The 17567-nt window shown below is 54.8% G+C and overlaps 1 protein-coding gene across 1 annotated transcript; it reads right to left on the reverse strand.

Moving 5' to 3' along the window:
- Positions 1 to 380: 380 nt before the first annotated feature.
- Positions 381 to 4902, reverse strand: EPOP (elongin BC and polycomb repressive complex 2 associated protein). Its single transcript, XM_059488996.1, has one exon. The coding sequence runs from the start codon at positions 4900 to 4902 to the stop codon at positions 2932 to 2934; it is 1971 nt and encodes a 656-aa protein (XP_059344979.1). The 3' UTR covers positions 381 to 2931.
- Between the last annotated feature and the right edge of the window lie 12665 nt (positions 4903 to 17567).

The raw sequence follows: 17567 nt of genomic DNA on the forward strand, positions 1-17567 counted from the left end.
TTTTTAATTTAAAAAAAAAAAAAAAGAAGAATTTTTAACCCAGAGCAATGGGAATTTTTAATTCAAACATGGGAATTTTAAACTCAAAGAAATGGGAATTTTTATTCCAAAGGAATGAGAATTTTTTACCCCAAAGAAATGGGAATGTCCACTCCAGAGGAGAAAAGTTGGGGTTTTCCATTATTTTTCCCATCTTTGTTTTGCTTTCCTCCAACCCCAACCAAAAATGAACACAAGAATGGATTTTATGACCAAAAAAATCCAATTTTTTGCTCCTTTCTCCCACTTAATGAAAATTCCCCTCCCTTTGGCTCTCCTGGAAGTGAAATTTTACCCCCAAACCACCCCAGATTTGCTGATTTTCAGCCCAAACCAAACGATTCCAGGCCAAAAATTGTATTTTCTTTTATTTTTAAATTTATACTTCTTTTATTCTGTTTATTTCCACTGCCACTCCATCCCCCTCACTCTATCTCATTGAAAGTTTATTTTTTTTATTCTTTGGTAGCTTAAATTCCCTTAAACACTTCAAAACCAAAGCAAGAATTATCATAATTAACATCAGGATGATAATTCTTATTTTAATGATTATTGTTTGGGCAATTCTGCTGCTCCAGGGGCCTTTTTAATGAAAACTTTGAGGTATTTTGAATTTTTTTTCTCAGCCCCTCAAATACTTACAGAACATTTACAGAGAATTTATTGAGATTTACAGAATATTTACAAATATTCAGAAATATTCACAATTATTTACATCCGAACCCCATACACGAACAGAGAAATGAACAAAATCTCTGCCCAAAATGTGAATTTTTAATATAAAAAGTGAATTTTTAGCCGTATTTACTGGGATAAAAATCTGGGCCACTCCCCCCGCAATTCCCGAGGTGATTTTATCCCTTGGAAAAATATTCCTGAGTTTTTTTGGGGGGAAGCTGCGGGGTGTGAAGGTTGCTGGATTTAAATATTTATATTTATATATTTATATTTATACTCATATAGGATTCTTAATATAGTTATATTATTTGTAATATATATTTATATGATTTTTATAGGATTATAAATATAAATATAAATATTCATTCCCAGCGTGCGTCCCGGAATTTGCTTTCCAACCCCACCCTCAAATAATTTTAAATTCCTTTTTTTTTAAATAGAAAATACATTTTTAACCCCACCCGGAATTCCATGGGAATTCCATGGAAAACCTCCCATAAAATCTTCTTTTCTCGCCACGTTTTCAGGTTGTTTGGGGGATTTTTTGGGGGGAATAACTGCTCCAAAATCCCAATATTTTGCCGAGGGAATTTCCCGCTACTCTGCTCAGCGGGACGGGGCGAAATAAACAACCAAAAAAACCCTATTTAACCCAAAAAACCCACTAAAACCCCAAATTAAACAAACACCCCTTTTAGCACCAATTCGCCACTTCCAGAGAAAACGGCGCCCAGCAGATCCTAAATATTCCTGGCCTTTAAAATCCCTTTCCCCCCGCCGGCCCTTTCGCCCTTATTTTCCTTATATTTTAAGGCGCTGATGAAATTTAAAAATGAAATTAAAAATAGGAATAAATCCAGCAGGCCGCGTGTGGAGATTTTCCTTTCAATCCTTCCCTTTTCCCTCGCAGCGATTTTTAATTTTGAAAATTTTTTTGTTTTGTTTTTTGGTTTTGGGCCTAAATTTTGCAGAGAAAAGTAAGAATTTTCCCAGCGGGACCCCCGGAGAGAGCCGGGAAATTTTTTTCCTCCTGAAAAAAAAAAAAAAAAAAAAAACAGCCCAAGAAAAACAAAACAAAACAAAGAACCCCAAAATAGCTTTGATTTTGGGGGGTTTTTAAAGTTTCCAAAGCAGAGATTTGTGGGCCTTGATGGACTGAAAATTCCATCGGGAATTTCCAAAGGTTTGGAAAAGTTCAAGCAGGGGAGGGAGGGAAATTCCAGCGAGGATCAAATCCTTTCATTCCCGATTTTCCCGGATTTTCTTCCCGGGATTCAAACCTTTTCCAGGGATGATTATCACACAAATTCCTCGCATTTTTCCCATTTTCCACCACTTTTTAAAAAGATTCTTTAGATTTCCATGGAGCAGCTTCAAGTTACCCCCTCTCCACCTCTCCCGCTTTCTCCTGACCTCTCGAAATTCCCGATTTTTTTTTAAAGTTGGCGTTTCCTCCCTGCCCCTCCACCACAAAAACCCCGCTGGAAAACCGGGATTTTCCGGATTTTCCAAATTTTCCCCAGGATCTACTCGGCCCTGAAAGGAACGGGAATTTTCTCTTTCCTGCATGGAATTTTTATTGTTTTAATCCAATTTTTATGGAGGAAAAAGGAGAAATGAGGTCTGGGGTTTGGGACTTTTTTTTTTTTTTTTTTTTTTTTTTTGTAGTAGGGTCGGGAGGTGAGGGCGGCGGGAGCTCCTTCCCAGTTTTCCCAGCTCATTCCCAGTTCTCCCAGCAGCCGTTTCATCCCTAAATCCCTTTCCTGGGAATCACTCCCTCGTTTCCAGCGGCGCGCGGAGTTTTTGGGAAATTGTTTGGGTTCCATCGCGCGCTTTAACCTCACCCTAAAACTCCTCCCAAACCCAACATCCCGCAGCTCACGCGGCCCAAATCGACCCCAATCAGCTCCAAATTAGCCCCAAATCGGACCCAAATCGTCCCGCAATCAGGCCAAAATCAGCCCCAAATGAGCCCCAAGTCGCACCCAAACCAGCCCCATATCAGCTCCAAATCGGGCCCAAATCAGCTCCAAATAGGCCCCAAATCAGACCCAAATACGCCCCAAATCGAGCCAAAATCAGCTCCAAATCGCCCCAAATCAGCCCCGAATCCCCGCGCGGCTCCTCCGGGCAGCCCCTTCCCCACGCGGGGCTGGGCTGACCCCGCTCCCATCCCAGGCACCTCCCGCAATCCTGGGGTTTTTCCTGCGCTGCTCAGGGATCCTCCAGGCTGGCGCAGCCGCGGAATTTGAGGCTGGGGGGCACGGGGATGGCGCTGCCCCCCAGGTGCCACCGCCACAGCGGGTGCGTCTTGGACAGCGCCCAGGAGTTTTTGCCACCCAGCGACGAGGCCGGGCACAGGTCCCCGTCCTCGCCCACCACCAGCGAGGGCGTGCAGGGGAAGTTGCCCATCAGGCTGAAGGAATTCCGAGGCGGGCTGGCTTTGCAGGGAGCGTTTCCCTTCCTGGAATTCCTCCGGGGAGTTTTTGGCGGCCTGGCTTTGGAGGGGCCGCGCTGCCTCTCGCTGACCCTGGCCAGGCGCCGCCGTTTGGCGTTGCCGTCCCGCCGGCCCCGCAGCGCCGCGGGGCTCTCGGTTCCTCCGCGGGACTGGAAGCGCAGCTCCGCTCCCCTCCAGGGCTCCGGGCTGCCCCGGCCGTGCCGCAAACTTTTCCCGTCCACGTTGAATCCCTTGGCGTAGCACCACAGCTTGGACTGGCGGATCAAGCGGTCGAACTGCTCCGGCCGGGGCTCGCCGAGGGCAGCGGGGCTCGCCCGCAGCTCCGGGGCCGGTTCGGGGGAAGGCGCCGGCCCCGGGGAGGCTCCGCCGGGCCGCTCTAACGAGGAGCTTTTGTTCGAGGCATCTTTGTGCAAATCCTTCCCTCCGGCGTCCCCAAAGCCGCGCTCCTTTTGTGGCGGGGCCCCCCCGGGGGTGCGGGTGCTGCTGCTTTTCGGGGAGGGAGGAGGCGACGAGGAGGAGGAGGAAGAGGAGGAGGAGGAGGCAGGGGAGGCCTCGTGCCTCGCGTACAGCCCCGGCTGAGCCCCCGGCCCTGCGGCCGCGCTCAAACTTTCCAAAGTTGACGCTCGCAGGGTGCGGGCCCAGAGGTGCTGCGAGAGGAAGAGGAGCTCGGGGTCGGGGCGCAGCGCTTTGCTCGGGGGGGGCTCCGCCGGCCGCTCCTCCCCGAGCGGCTCCCGGGGGGGCTGGAAGCGGGGCAGGGCCGCCTGCCGGTACCGCGTGCTCTGCACCGAGTCCCCGCTGCACAGCGAGCTGCTCTCCGACTCCGAGGAGCTGCCCTCCTCGCTGCTGCACGAGCTGTCCCCTTCCTCCTCCTCCTCCTCCTCCTCTTCCTCCTCCTCCTCCTCCGAGGAGTCGCTGGAGGTGGCGGGGCTGGACGCGGCGAGGTCCAGGCTGGAGTCCGAGTCGCTGGAGTAGCCGGCGGACGTTCCCTGGCGCTTGGAGGCGGGGAAGCCGCGGCACCGGCCCTTCCTGGCGGCCGCGGGCCCCGCTCCGTGCGGGAGCAGCCCCCGGGGCCAGCCCGGGCCCCGCCGGTGCCGGCCCGCGGGCACCGGGAGAGCGCAGGGGTGCACGGCCGCGGGGCCCAGCAGCGCCAGGTCCCGGGGGGAGCCGTCCACGACCCCCCCAAAGAGCCCCCCCCGGGCGGGCTGCAGCTGCTGCGGGCCAGGGGGCGGCACGGCCCGGCCGGGGGCACCGCAGCAGCCGCCGGCTCGGCAGGGCGGGGGCCGCGGGCAGGGGAAGAACTCCCCGGGGCCCGGCAGCAGCAGCTGCTCCCTTCTCCTGCTCTTCCTCCTCCTCTTCCTCCGGCGGAGGCTCTTGCAGGAGGTGCAGAGAGCCTCCAGGTCAGCCTTGGAGATGAGCGAGCACTTCACGGCGCGCGTGGGCACCGAGTTGATGGCCTTGAGGGTCCGCAGCTCGGCCAGGTCGCAGCGGCGGCTCTTGATCTTTAAGGTTTCCATTTTCTTGCTGATGGTGGTCCTGGGGATGTCCTTGAACAGGTCGCTGAGCACCTGGGCCAGCGCGAACATCTGGGTGCCGTTGATCTGTAAGTAGCCCAAGTTGATGCCTTCGATCTGTTGGTAGCCAGCGTGGAAATGGCCCGGCCGGGCTTGCACGTTGTAGTCCATGGTGGCCGGAACGATCCCCAAGGTCCCCTCGCAGGTCAGGAACATTTTTGCGAGGTTGTTTTTTTTTTGTTGTTTTTTACTTTGTCCCTTTCAAAGAGGGGCAGGGAAAATCAGGACATTTGTGTTTCCACTCGCTGATCACACACATCCCTCCAGAGAGGGGCCAGAGGGGGAGGGGGAGGTGAAAAAAAAACAGGGAAAAGAGGGGAAAAAAACCCAAAAAAAACCCCAAAAAATCCGATCTAGCTTTCAAATGCTCCGGCTGGGGACTGGCAACAACTCCCGACCACCCAATTCCTGCTCCAGGGCTCGGCTCCTCGTCTGCCCCCTCCCCGGCGAGGAAAAAAAAGAGAAAAAAATCAAGAAGTCAAACATCTCTCATCGCCCGGGCCAGCCCCGCACCCACCTCCGCCCCCCAAATAATCCCCTTTTTTGGGGCGGGGGGGGATCGGTGTAAATCAACCGAGAGCTGGAGCGGACAAAGCTCGGGGGGCGCGGGGGGGTCCCGCGTTCCCTCCGGGCGCACCCCCGCGACCGTCCCCGGCTCCATCGGGTGTCCCCAAACCCCAAATTTCCCCCGCGCCCCCTCCCAAACCCCGTGCACACAATGGGGACCCCCCCGCACCGCTGTTCCCCCCTCGAAAAACCCCAAATGAAAACCCCAAATCACCGAGGTTCCGAGGTGGCGGCAGCGCGGGCGCCTCCGCTTTGTTTCCGCGGTTTAAATGGATTTTTCGATGGTTTTTTGGGTTGGTTGAAGAGGTCGCTGCGCCTTCCCAAATGTGGATTCCTCTGGGATGGGTGTGTGGAGGAATATTTTTAATAAAGCACGAAAAATGTTCCTTCTAGGCGGCTTGTTCGAAGTCATCGCCTCGGCCACAATTCATCCTGCAGCTTATTAATTAATTGCTAATTAATTGTATTTATTAGCTGGCGTCCACAGTAACAGCGGTGGAGAAAAAGAGAGTTAGGAGAGAGTTGTATTCTTCTTTTTTTTCCCTTTTTTGTATTTTACTCCCACATCGTCTTTATTCACTTCGTGTCCTTTTTTTCCGTTCGAATTCTTTGTTAAAAGGAAAAAAGGTAAAAAGAAAAAAAAAAAAAAAAAACCAAAAGGAGAAAAAAAAAAAAGAAAAAAAAGAAAGGAAAAAAAAGGGAAAATAAAAATTTGGAAAGAAATACCCCAAAAAGGAAAAAAAAAAAAAAAAAAAAGAAAAATAAAATTAGGGAGGGGAAAATAAATTTTCAAAATGGGAAATAATAGAGGGAAAAAACAGGTAATTCTCTCTCACACCTCGGAGCTGCTAAACTTTATTTCCAACTTTAAATCCCAAGGTTCCTTTGGTGTTTAGCAACTCTCCCGCGGTGCTTTCCCCCCCCCTCAAAAAAAAAAAAAAAAACAAACAAACAAAAAACCAAAACAAAAAATCCCGAAAAGAAAAGAAACCCAAACAAAAATCCCTGCAACAACCCCAGGCTGCAGATTCCTCTTTGCAAAAGGGGTGAAAATGAGAAAAAATAATAAAAAAGATCCAATTTTAAGCGCTGGGCTCCATTGTGGCGGGTCCCTCTGAACCTGAGGCCGCTGGAGCGGGTCTGAGCTCCTGCTCAGGAGGCGAATTTTGGGGAAACTGTTCCCAGGGAAACCTTCCTGGGGGCAGGGAAGCGGCGGCTCCGCTCCCTCCCCAGCCCCTTTTTTGTCTCCTGCATGAAAAGTTTGGTTTGTTCTTCTCCTTCTGGGCTTTTTTTGGGTTGTTTGGATTTTTTTTTTTTTTAATTTTAATCTGAAATTTGATGATAATGATTTTTTGGAGCACGAGAGATCCCAAATTAGCAACGATCCCGGAGGAGGAGGAGGAGGAAAGGAGGAGGAGGAGGAAAAGAGGAGGAGGAAGCGCATTCCTGAGCGAGAGTGTAAAAAAAGAAAATTAAAAAGAAAAAAAAAACAAAAAAACAACTCCAATCCGCGAGCGGGGATCACCTGATCGCTTTTCCCGCTGATCCCAGAGGGATCCCTGTGGGATGGATCTCCCCCTTTTTCCAGCACCCATGGGTGCTCCCCTGCACCAAAAAAATCCCAATTTTCCACCCCAATCCCCCACATTTCCCCCCTGGTATCGCACAGGAGAGAATTTCCTGAAAGGAATTTTTCAACAAAAACCCCCAAATCCTTCTTTGTTCGGGAAAAGGGGTGTGGGGGCCACCAAGATGAAAAATTCCCGAAATTTTCAGCGGCGCTGGAGCTTTTCTGGGAATCCTGGGGTTAAATTCCCTTTCGCACACCGAGCCAGAGCCATTTTACCTTTGGGCTGAGCTCGGCCGGGAGGGAGGAGCGGAGCGGGGAGGAAAATTCGGGAATTCTGCCCCTCCCAGGGGATCCCGAAGGGCGCCGGGAAAACCCCAAATCGCAGGGAATTCTCCCCAAACTCCCGAGGGGGAATCTGGGGGAGCAACCGGAGCCCCCCGAGCGGAAGGGGGCTGGGGGATGAGTGGAGACGTCATTTCCCAGGAAATCTGGGAGCGCCAGGAGGGGATTTTTTGGGAAAAGGGTGAAATTCCGCTCGGGATTCCACGCGGGGTGTATCTGTAGGGACGCGGTTTGGGACATGGAAATGCTTTCTATTTATAAATATACTTATTTTTAATTCATGTATTCTATTTATATTGCAGTGGGCAGGGTACGGGCGGGAGGTGCTTCCCGAATAAACTCATTTTAATCCCAAATAAACTCGTTTTTATCCCAAATAAACTTATTTTAATATCAAATAAACTCATTTTATGTCAAATTCCTGGCGTTGCGGCCCCAGGACTCTTCCGTGTCCCCTGCACCTCCCGTTATCAATGCACGGCTCACTCTTGGCTGGGGTTTTTTACTCTTTTAGGGGTTTTTTTGGAGATGGGAACAGACAAGGATTAGGATCTTCCAGGATCCCACTGAGGGATCCCTGGGGTGGACTTTTTTGGGGAACGAGCTCGGCCAGAAAACCTGGAAGTGTCTGTACTGGAATATCCCAATATCTGAATATGGGAATATTCAAATATTGGAATATCTGAATACCCAAATATCCCAATATCTGAATATTGCAGTATCTGAATATCCAAATATCCAAATGTCTGAATATCAGAATATTGGAATATCAAAATACTGGAATATTCAAATATCTGAATATCCAAATATTCAAATATTTGAATATCTGAATATCAGAATATCCAAATGTTTGAATATCCGAATATTGGAATATCCAAGTATTTGTGTTTATTTATGCATATAATTGAGTATTTATTGGTGTGTGCGTCTGGGTGTTTCTGAACTTCTGTATTTGTATATTTGTTTATATATTTATATATAAGTTTATATATTTGTATGTAATTGATTTTTATTTATTTTAAAATCTAATATGTAATTTATTTTATGTATACGCTTATGCTTTTACACATTATTTATTTTTATATGCATTTATTTATATATACATTTATGCGAATGTATACATAATGTGAATACATTCTGTATTCACACATTCCCAACCCTCCCAGGCCACAAGAAAACCCCTGAAATATTCCCGGGACAATCCTCACCTGGGAAATTCCCCCCTTAGCCATTTGGATCCCAGGAAAGAGGAAATTAATAGAAATTGCCCCAAATCCAGGGGTGCTGGCATTCCCTTCCCACCCTCGAGGGGGAAATGAGAGATTTGGGATAAAAAAGGGAAAGAAATCCTGGAGGATACACGGATTTGCCAGGAAAACCCCCAGAAACTGGATTAGAAATGAATTAGTCCCATCCCAGTTGAATTATTCCTCTTACAGGGAATGGTTTTGTCCACTCCCTTTCCTTGTGGGAAGCAAAAAAATATCCCTAAAAATATTTGGGGTAAAATAGAAAATGTTGGGATAAAACAGAAAGATTTGGGATAAATTTAAAACCCCTTTGGGACGTTTTTAAACCACAGTGAGTTTGGTGCTACCAAACCCTAAAAGGGTGGGAAAAATCCCCCCCCTTTTTTCTTTTTTTTTTTTTTTTAACCTTTTCCCAAGTATTTCCGGTGATTGAGGAGTTTATTCGGGATGCGAACGGATCCTCCCGAATTCCCGGGATTTTCCAGGGGATTGAGAGTGGAGCAGCTGCTCGGTGACCCGCAGTGACCCCGCTGACCCCAGAGCGACCCCGGCCCCACCCCGGAGCGCTCAGAAATGCAAAGTTGGAGTTTTCGGGAATTTGGGCAAGCGAGGGGGGAGGGGTTTTGTTGTCCAAAATGGGGGGTTTGGGGATAAAAAAGGGAAAATCCTATTTGGAGAGACTCGGCCCTAAAAGGATCACGGATTGCCTTGGGATGGGTAGCCTTGGAAAGGTTTTGATCCCAAAAACCAATGGATTGGGTACAAAAAAAAAGGGAGCAGTGATGAACGCTTCTGGGAATGCTCAGGGAGCAGAGATTCATCCCAAAATTCCTGGACTTGCCTGAATTCCCCATTTTCCTTTTGGGGTGACACAAGGGAATCCTGTGGGAAGATCCCTCTTTTTGGGGAAAAACCTGGAAATCCTATGGAAAGGCCCCTCCTTTTGAGCTGGGAAAGATGGGAATCCTGGGAAAAGGTGTCTCACCTTAGGGGGAAAATATGGGAATGCTGTGGAAATGTCCCTCTTTTTGGGGGGAAAACAGGGAATTCAGTGGAAATTCTCTTCCTTTTGGGGAAAAACCTGAAATCCTATGGAAAGGCCTCTCATTTTAGGGGAAATATGGGAATCCTGTGTAAAAGTCGCTCTTTTGGGGGAAAAATATGAGAATCCTGTGGGAAAGCCCATCTGTTCTTGTTGAAAGGGACATAAAAACCCATAAAATCCCATCCCATCCCAGGCATCATCCCGGGGTTATTTTATCCTAAAACAATCCGAATTTGGGACTTTCGTACTCCCCGGTGCTGCCGCCCTGTCCCCACACGGTGGCAATGTCAGCCTGACTGCTCCAGGAATTCCCAAAAAACTTTGGGAATTTTTCCTTGGAGGAGCTTCAGGTCGGATTTTAGGGATAATTCCTGCCCTGAAGGGCGCTGGGAGGGCAGTGGGGGAGGGAGAATTCCTGGGAAGGTTCAGGATGTGGCGCTTGGGGACGCGGGACCAGGAAAGGGTCGGGCTCGGGGGTCTTGGGGGGCTTTTCCAAGGGAATAATTCCAGGATTTCGGGATTCCATGGAGCCTTTCACCCCGGAAGTGAAAGGGGGTGACCCCGGGGGTCTCTCCCGCCCCATTCCCAATCCCAGAATGTGCCGCTGGATCCCCTTGGAACGAGCCGCGAGCTGGACCCAGAGGGACCCTCGGGCACAGAATCCAGAGGGGAAAATCCTGGAGAATCCTGGAAAATCCTCATCCAGGCCCCACACTGCCCCTCCAGGGTGGCCGATCCAGAGGGGGATCCCGATCACCCCAAACCTGTCCCTGCCCCCACCCCGGACCCCAAACTCGGATCGGCCCCTTGGGCTGCGAACACGGAATAAAAACCAGGAATAAAACCCGGGAATAAAAACCAGGAATAAAAGCCGGGAATAAAAACCGAGAATAAAACCAGGAGTAAGACCCGGGAATTCGACCGAGAGGGGGAGCGAGGATCGCAAAGAGCGCCGGAGCTCCCAATTGCGTCTCCATGGCAACGCCGGGCGATGCCGCGGCTCCGCCGCTCTCCTGGGGCTGGGGCCGGCCCTTCCCGCCTCCATCTCTCCTCTTCCATCCTTTTTTCCCCGGTTTTTCATCCCCCTTTTACCCTTTTGAAATTTGCCTTGGTGACTCAGCGCGGGCAGAGGGATCGGCGCCCTCTGTTTGTCCTCAGCGCCCTCCCAAATCCTGACTGGAGCTGGTTCCTTCCCAGGATGGAATTTTGGGCAGCACCAGGAAGGACCCTCAGCACATCCCGAGCTCTCCTCCGCTCCCGGCTGCAGCTGGACCCAAATGTGCCTTAAAAAACCCCAATCCCCAAAAATTCAGGAGGGATCCAGGGCCCAGGAGGGATCCTAGGGCCAGGAGGGCTCCGAGCCGCGGCTGTGGCGGGTCCCGCTCTGTCGCTGTTCCCGATGTGACCCGGGGTGGCCTCAGCGCCGTGTCCCGGTGCCAGCCCGGGCCCTCAGCCGCGGTGAGGAACGCTTCATCCCCGCCCGAGCGCTCCATCCTCCTCTTTTTTCCCTTTTTTTTCCCTTTTCCCCCTTTTTCCGGCAGCGAGGTGTGAGCCGTGACTCAGCTCCCTCCTCCCGACGCGGCTCGAGCTGCACATCCCCGCCTCGGCTGGGCACGGAAAATCCCCCAAACCCTTCTCTCTTCCCCATTCAGATCCCATCTCCCGCAATTCCGGAGCTGTCCCTGCCACTGTCCCATCCCTGTCCCTGTCCCATCCCTGTCCCCGTCCTCATCCCCGTCCCCGTCCCCGTCCCTGTCCCTGTCCCATGGAGCCGTGCCCAGGAAATCGTGGGATTCTGGGGGGATTTAGGGATCAAAGTGTCACGGAGCACAAAAATGAGACAAATCCAGTGTGGAAAGGGACATTTAACCATCCTGATCCCCTTTCCTGCCCATCCTCTTCTTCCTTCGTTGTGCACCAACAATTTCCACGTCAGGGAAATTTTATTCCCATACAATTCCTATAAATTCCCTTTTATTCCCATAAAACTCTTCTTCCTAGGCCTCTGGAGAAGCCCCTGGAATTTCCCAGGAATTTTGCTCCCCAAACCCTTGGGGCTGGGGGGTGACCAATGAATTTAAGCCACTCCCATGTCCCTGCCGTGTCCTTGTCACTGTCCCTGCTGTCACAAGGGTGTCCCATGACACCATCCAGGTGCATTTTCCAAACTTTCGGCCTTTCCCAAAATATCCTGAGGCCATTTCAGGGGTTTTGGGGGGATCTGTTGCATGGATGATCCCATGATCCCACAATTCCCGCCTGTTCCTGAGAGAATCTTGGGAAGGAGAGGAAAGGAGGGATCGAGCCCATCGTGGCCAGCCCCAGTTTGGGGTCAGCACAGGATTTTATGTGGGATCATGGAAATCTCGGTCACCCCCCCAAAGCTGCTCCTTCCCCCGGGAAAATCCTCTTAGGGCAGCCGGGAGGAATCCCAAAGCCTTGGGAAGCAGCTGGGGTCCCTTCCCAGCTCTGTCCCCATTAATGGCCAGGATTTGTCCCCATTTAGGGACAGGATTCGTCCCCATTTAGGGCCAGTTCTGTCCCCATTAATACCCAGGGTCTGTCCCCATTTAGGGCCAACTCTGTCTCCATTTATGGTCAGGATCTGTCCCCATTCATTCTCAGACTCTGGGGGCCACCCCTGGAGTGGCCAAAACCCCATGGAGCAGAGGGAAATAATGGAATTCTGTGGGGATTTAGGGATCAAGGTGTAACAGGGAGCACAGAGAGGTGACAAATCCAGGGTGGAAAGGGACATTTGACCCTCCCGACCCCTTTTCCACCCCTTTCCTGTTCCCCTTTTCCACCCCTTTCCTGTCCATCCTCTTCTTCCTCCATAGTGCTCCAACAGTTCCTTCTTCCTCCATAGTGCTCCACACATTTTGGGATGAAAAACCCGGATTTTGGCTGCTGAAGGATAATTCCTCCCCCTTATCCCAGCCCAGGAATGTGACCTGGAAACCTGGGACCACTCCCATCCCATCCTCCTCCTCCTCGGGGGGTTAAAATCCATAAAAATTCCCCATTTTCCAGGAAATTTGGGAATTCGAGACCAAGGCCATCCCCCCGAGGGATGGCAGCGCCCAGCTCAGGGGACCCAAAGCTGCGGCTCCGGTTCCGGTCCCTGTGCCGGCTGTCCCCGGTTGCCATGGAGATTTTCCCTCTTCCTGATGCCCGCAGGGAAGCAGCGGGGACAGGGAGGGGACAGGGAGGGGACACTGTGGAGCGCTGCCACCACGGGGGTGCTGTCACCAGCAGGGCATTGCCACCAGCAGGGCACTGTCACCATCATAGCGCTGTCACTAGCAGAGCACTGCCACCACCAGGGTGCTGCCACCACCGGGGCACTGTCACCATCAGGGTGTTGCCATCATCAGGGCACTGCCACCACCAGGGTACTGCCACTATCAGAGCACTGCCACCACCGGGGCACTGTCACCACCACAGCACCCCAGAGATTCCCAGGAGCGGGGTTGGGTGGTGACACCACAAGTTTAGGGGATTGTGAGGGAAATGTCCTGGCTTTTCCCAGGATTCCAAGTGGATTTTCTCCAAGATTCCAGGTGGATTTTGGGAATACGAGCAAGGAATAGGAGGAATTTTGGAGATATGACTGAGGAACATGAGGAATTTTGGGAATATGAGGATGGAAAAGGCTCATTCTCGATCCAGCATCACAGACAGGACCCCAGAGGAGCAGGCCTGGGGGGTGACCCCACAGATTTAGGGGATTGGGAAGGAAATATTCCCAATATTCCTGCAAGATTCCAGGTGGGTTTGGGGTTGGAAAAGGCGAATTTCCAGGATGGACTGCGAGGGCCGGAGCGTGACTGGGAGCGGTAAAAACGGGAGCGGGGGCGCGGGGCCAGGCCTGGCGGGGACACGGAGCCGCTGCCGAGGGACAGATGGCGGTGGGAGGGATCCGTGAGGAGCTGCGGCAAAAATCCCAGCGAGAACAGCTCGGGAGAGGATCGGGATTGGCTTGGGAAACTCCTCCCGGGAGAGGGAGGGTGAGGAGGGAGAGGAGGGCTGAGCCTGGGGAGCAGAAATCCTCTCCTGGTTGTGGATTTGGGGTGGGATGGACAGGACTGCAGCCCTGAATTCCCGGGAATCCCAGTGGATGGCTTTCAGTGGCACTGGTGGCACTGGGAATGTCCCAGTGTTGTTGGAGTGGCACTTTCTTGACCAGTGTGCACCCCAAAAAAAACCCCCAAATCTGCTCCTTGGCAGCGTTTGGTGCCCCTGGTTTTGGGATTCTGGGACAGTGCTGCCTCCACAGGGACGGAATCCCACTGGACCCAGGGAGAGATCCGGGATCAGCCCTGGGACAGCCCAAAGCCTGGGAGGGGGATCCGCCCCAGGGATGGGGCATGGGGCGTGGGATGGGTCCATGGGATTTGGGATGCACCCATGGGGTGTGGGATGTGGGATGTAGGATGGGTCCATGGGATGGCCTCATAAGATGGGGGATGGCCCCTGGCACCAGGAAGCCCCAAATTCCCTGGTGGCACCTCCAGGAGAGTAGGATTTGGGGTTAATGAGGGGTTTTTAAGGCGCGGGGTGGAACTTCATCTCCACACCAAGACAGGGGCACTGGGAGATGGTGGGGAGCACTGGGAGGCTGTGGGGTCACCCAGGATCACAGGAGGAGCCGCCCGTGCCCATCCCAGGGCAGGGACATGGGGACACGTTGTGGCGGGTGCTGTCCCCGTGCCAGATCCACCCCCTCCCCCCATGTCCCCCGTGTCCCCCCCCCGCTGGCTGTGGCTCCACGGGGACGAGCTGGGCCGGAAAAGGCCCCGGTTCCTGCACGATCCCATAATGGAGCCCTGGGGGCGGCTCTGCCGTTAATGCAGCCATGGGGGCGGGGGGGCTCCGAGGGGGACTCCTGACCCTGCCCTGACCCCGCTCCGCCCCCCCGGGCCCCCCCGACTCCTCTCTGAGCCCTTCTGAGCCCCCCTCTACACCCCCTGAGCCCCCTGAGCCCTCTGAGCCCCAGGGTTGGGTCCCCACTAGGTGGGTGGCACTGGGTGTGTCCCCAAGGCACGGCCAGGCACAGGCTGAGCCCCTGTCACTGTGTCCCCACCGCGGTGGCATCAAGGGCCGGGCCCCCCATGGCTGTGTCCTCACCGTGGTGACATCAAGGGCTGAGCTGTGTCCCCACGGTGGTGGGTGACACTGGGTGACACTGGGTGTGTCCCCAAGGTGGTGGGCGCCGCCAGGCAGAGCCCGAGCCTCCCTCAGGTTGTCCCCACGGCTCTCGGTCACCGCTGTCCCGGCTGGCACCCGCTGTCCCCGGTGCCACCGTTGCCAGGACCCGCGGGCAGCCGGCCCAGCCCTGTCCCTGTCCCGCGCGCTGCCCCTCCCACTTGCCCAGGTGCGCTCGCACCACAAATCCGCCCTCTTTTCCCCCAAAAATCCACCCCTCAGCCTGTGCCACCTCCGGGGACATGCCCGAGCCCTGTCCCCACCCCACCAACAACATCCCCTTCCCCCCCTCACCCCCCTGACGACCCCAAACCTCCGGGGACGGCTCCTCCCTCCCTCCCTCCCTCCCCGTGCGCGCTCCCGCGGGTCCCGCTGTCACCCGGCGACAGCGACAGCGACGCGCGCGTGCCAGTGCTGCCGGCAAATCAGCGGAGAAAGGGAAAAAAAAACCAAAACAGCAACACCAGGAAAAAAAAACCTTTTAAGAGGGAGAGAGAGGCCTTTAAGAGGCAGCGCGGGGCCGGGGGCAGCCGTGCCCCCCTCCCCGCGCGGATCCATCATGAGCTAATGTGTTTGTGCCGCTCGTTCGTTCGTTTGTTCGCTCCCTTTTGTACCTCGCGGGGCCGCGCGCTCTCCCACGCGCAGCCGGGCGCGCTCCCGGCGCGCTCCCCGCGCCCACTCCCCGCCGCCGCCGCCGCTCCTGCCGAGCCCGGCCTGGCCTGAAGCCCCTTCTCCCCGCAGGAAAGGAGAGGAGGAAAAATAAAAATAGAGGAAAAGCCGCCCCAAAAAACCCAAAAGCGCAGCAGCAGCCTCGGCGAGCAGCAATGGGGAATACACCCTCTCAAGGCATGTCACTCTCACTATGTGCATCCATTCTTAAGTAGCAGGTATTTTTTTTTTATTTGTGTGGTTTTTTTGCCTCCCTTTCCTCCCTCTTCCCCAGCCCTGCTTTTCTCGGTGATGCCCGGGGTGGGGTGAGGGGGGCACAAGATGCTGCCGGAGTTTTGGTGGCCGCCCAGCTGTGGCGGGGCTGTGGCGCTCCGGAGGGGCGTGTGGCAAGCGCCGGGACGCGGTGACCCCCCCGCCCCTCTGGGGACAGCAGGGCCGCGGGTGTGGGGTCGGTGCCGGCGGTGGGGCCGCGTTTTGGGGGCGATGTTGCCCCACCGGAGATGGGGAGGGCTGCGGGCTCTGGGGGTGCTCGGAGGGGGCGGGTTTGCGCCGATGGCCGCTCCAGCCGCCCTGGCCGGGGTTTAACCGGGATGTTTTGGTGGCCGAGCCGCGCTGGGAGAGGCCGGGCTCGGGATTTGTTCCCAGCTGGGCGCGGAGGGAGCCGCGGGCTCTCCCTCACCTGCTGCGTTCGCTTTTCCTCCTCGCTGCCTCTGCTGAGACACAAAGGCCAGCGCGAGCCACCGGGTGGCCCCCGGGGCGACATTTTCAGCATCCTCACAGCACGGGAAAAAAAAAATCATTAAAATATATATATATAAATAAATGAATCTGGCGCATCCCGGGCTGGGCTGGGGCGTGGGGGGAGGAGGCGCGGAGGGAAACTTAAAATAACTCCGGAGGTGGCCAGCCCTGAGCTGGCGGAGCCTCCGCGGGGTCCGGGTGCCGCCCTGCCCCGCGCCAGCCCCGCGAGGTGACAGCGACACAGGCGGGGGTCCCTTTGTCTGCGCTGGCCGCGGGCAGCTCCGCGCTCCCTCCGCTCTCTTTGTTCTCGCCGTGGCACCGGGGCTGGCGATGCCGCCGTGCCCACCCAGCCTGGCACCCCCCCGGCGGGCACCCAACTCCCCGGGAAGTTGGGCTGGGAGCCGGGAGCGCGGCCGGAACGGGCGGCGGGGCCCTCGGGAGCTGCGCCCCTTCCCGGCGCCCCCGGGGGTGACACGGGGGTCACAGCTCAGGGGAGGGGTCCCGCACCGGGAGGAGCGTTCAGCCCTTCCCGGGGACCCCAAAGCCGGACCCTGGGATCCCCAAAGCCCCAAGCCCGCGTTCTGGGGGTGCGGGTACTCCCCAGCCGCCCATCCTGGGGGTGCAGGTGCCCCCACGGCTTCCCCATCTTCGGGGTGCAGGTGCTCCCCAGCCCCTCTGGATGCCCCACGGATTTCCCAGCGCTGGCAAAATGGGAGGGGGGGCCCTTTAAGGCCCCTCCTGTCCCCCCCAAACCCACCCGGCGTTCAGGGCAGCGCAGCCCCGGGGCTGTTCCAGCCCCAGCGACGGCTGCTGCCGGGTTTTAATGAGGAATTAATTTCCAACGCGTTAATTATCTCCCACCAGGCTGCCCCCGGCAACGCTCGGCCGCCCCTGGGAAGGGCTCGGTGCCCCCGGCAGGAGCCCCCTCCCCACTGGGAGCTGCTGGGTGGGACTGGAACCCCCTCGGGAGGGCATTGAGGAGCCCCCGGCCGTGGCAGGGCGGTCACAGCGGGTTTTGGTGGCTTTGTGCAGAAGGAGCTGCGGGCTTTGTCCCCTCCCAGCAGGGTGGGATGGGCAGGGAGGGATGCCCACCCTCTTTTTTTGGAAATGTTGGTTTTTATGGAACGTCCTGGTCACATTCTGGGGGTGCTGGTGTCCCTCCTGTGATAGGGGAGGGTGGCGACAGCCCTGGCTGGGGACTGGCACTTACTGGGAGCTGTGGGCACTGGTGGGGTGTGGGTGTCGGTGACAGGCTCAGCTCTGCTCCCTCATTCAGGAAAACCGCGGATTTCCCCCCAAAATGTGGTTTTGCCTTTAGGAAAAAGGGAATAAAGGCACGTCCTTGCTGGGCTGGGGTTGAACTTGGGGCCCCATCCAATCTGGCTGGACACCCTGGTGAGGGTGACACCTCTGTCCCCTCACATTGTCC

This window comes from Ammospiza nelsoni, chromosome 26, assembly GCF_027579445.1.
Source record: "Ammospiza nelsoni isolate bAmmNel1 chromosome 26, bAmmNel1.pri, whole genome shotgun sequence".
In the NCBI taxonomy this organism is placed as follows: Eukaryota; Metazoa; Chordata; class Aves; order Passeriformes; family Passerellidae; genus Ammospiza; species Ammospiza nelsoni.

Excerpts from the sequence above, each read along its gene's own strand:
- EPOP (XM_059488996.1), bottom strand. The coding sequence starts at position 4,902 with ATGTTCCTGACCTGCGAGGGGACCTTGGGGATCGTTCCGGCCACCATG.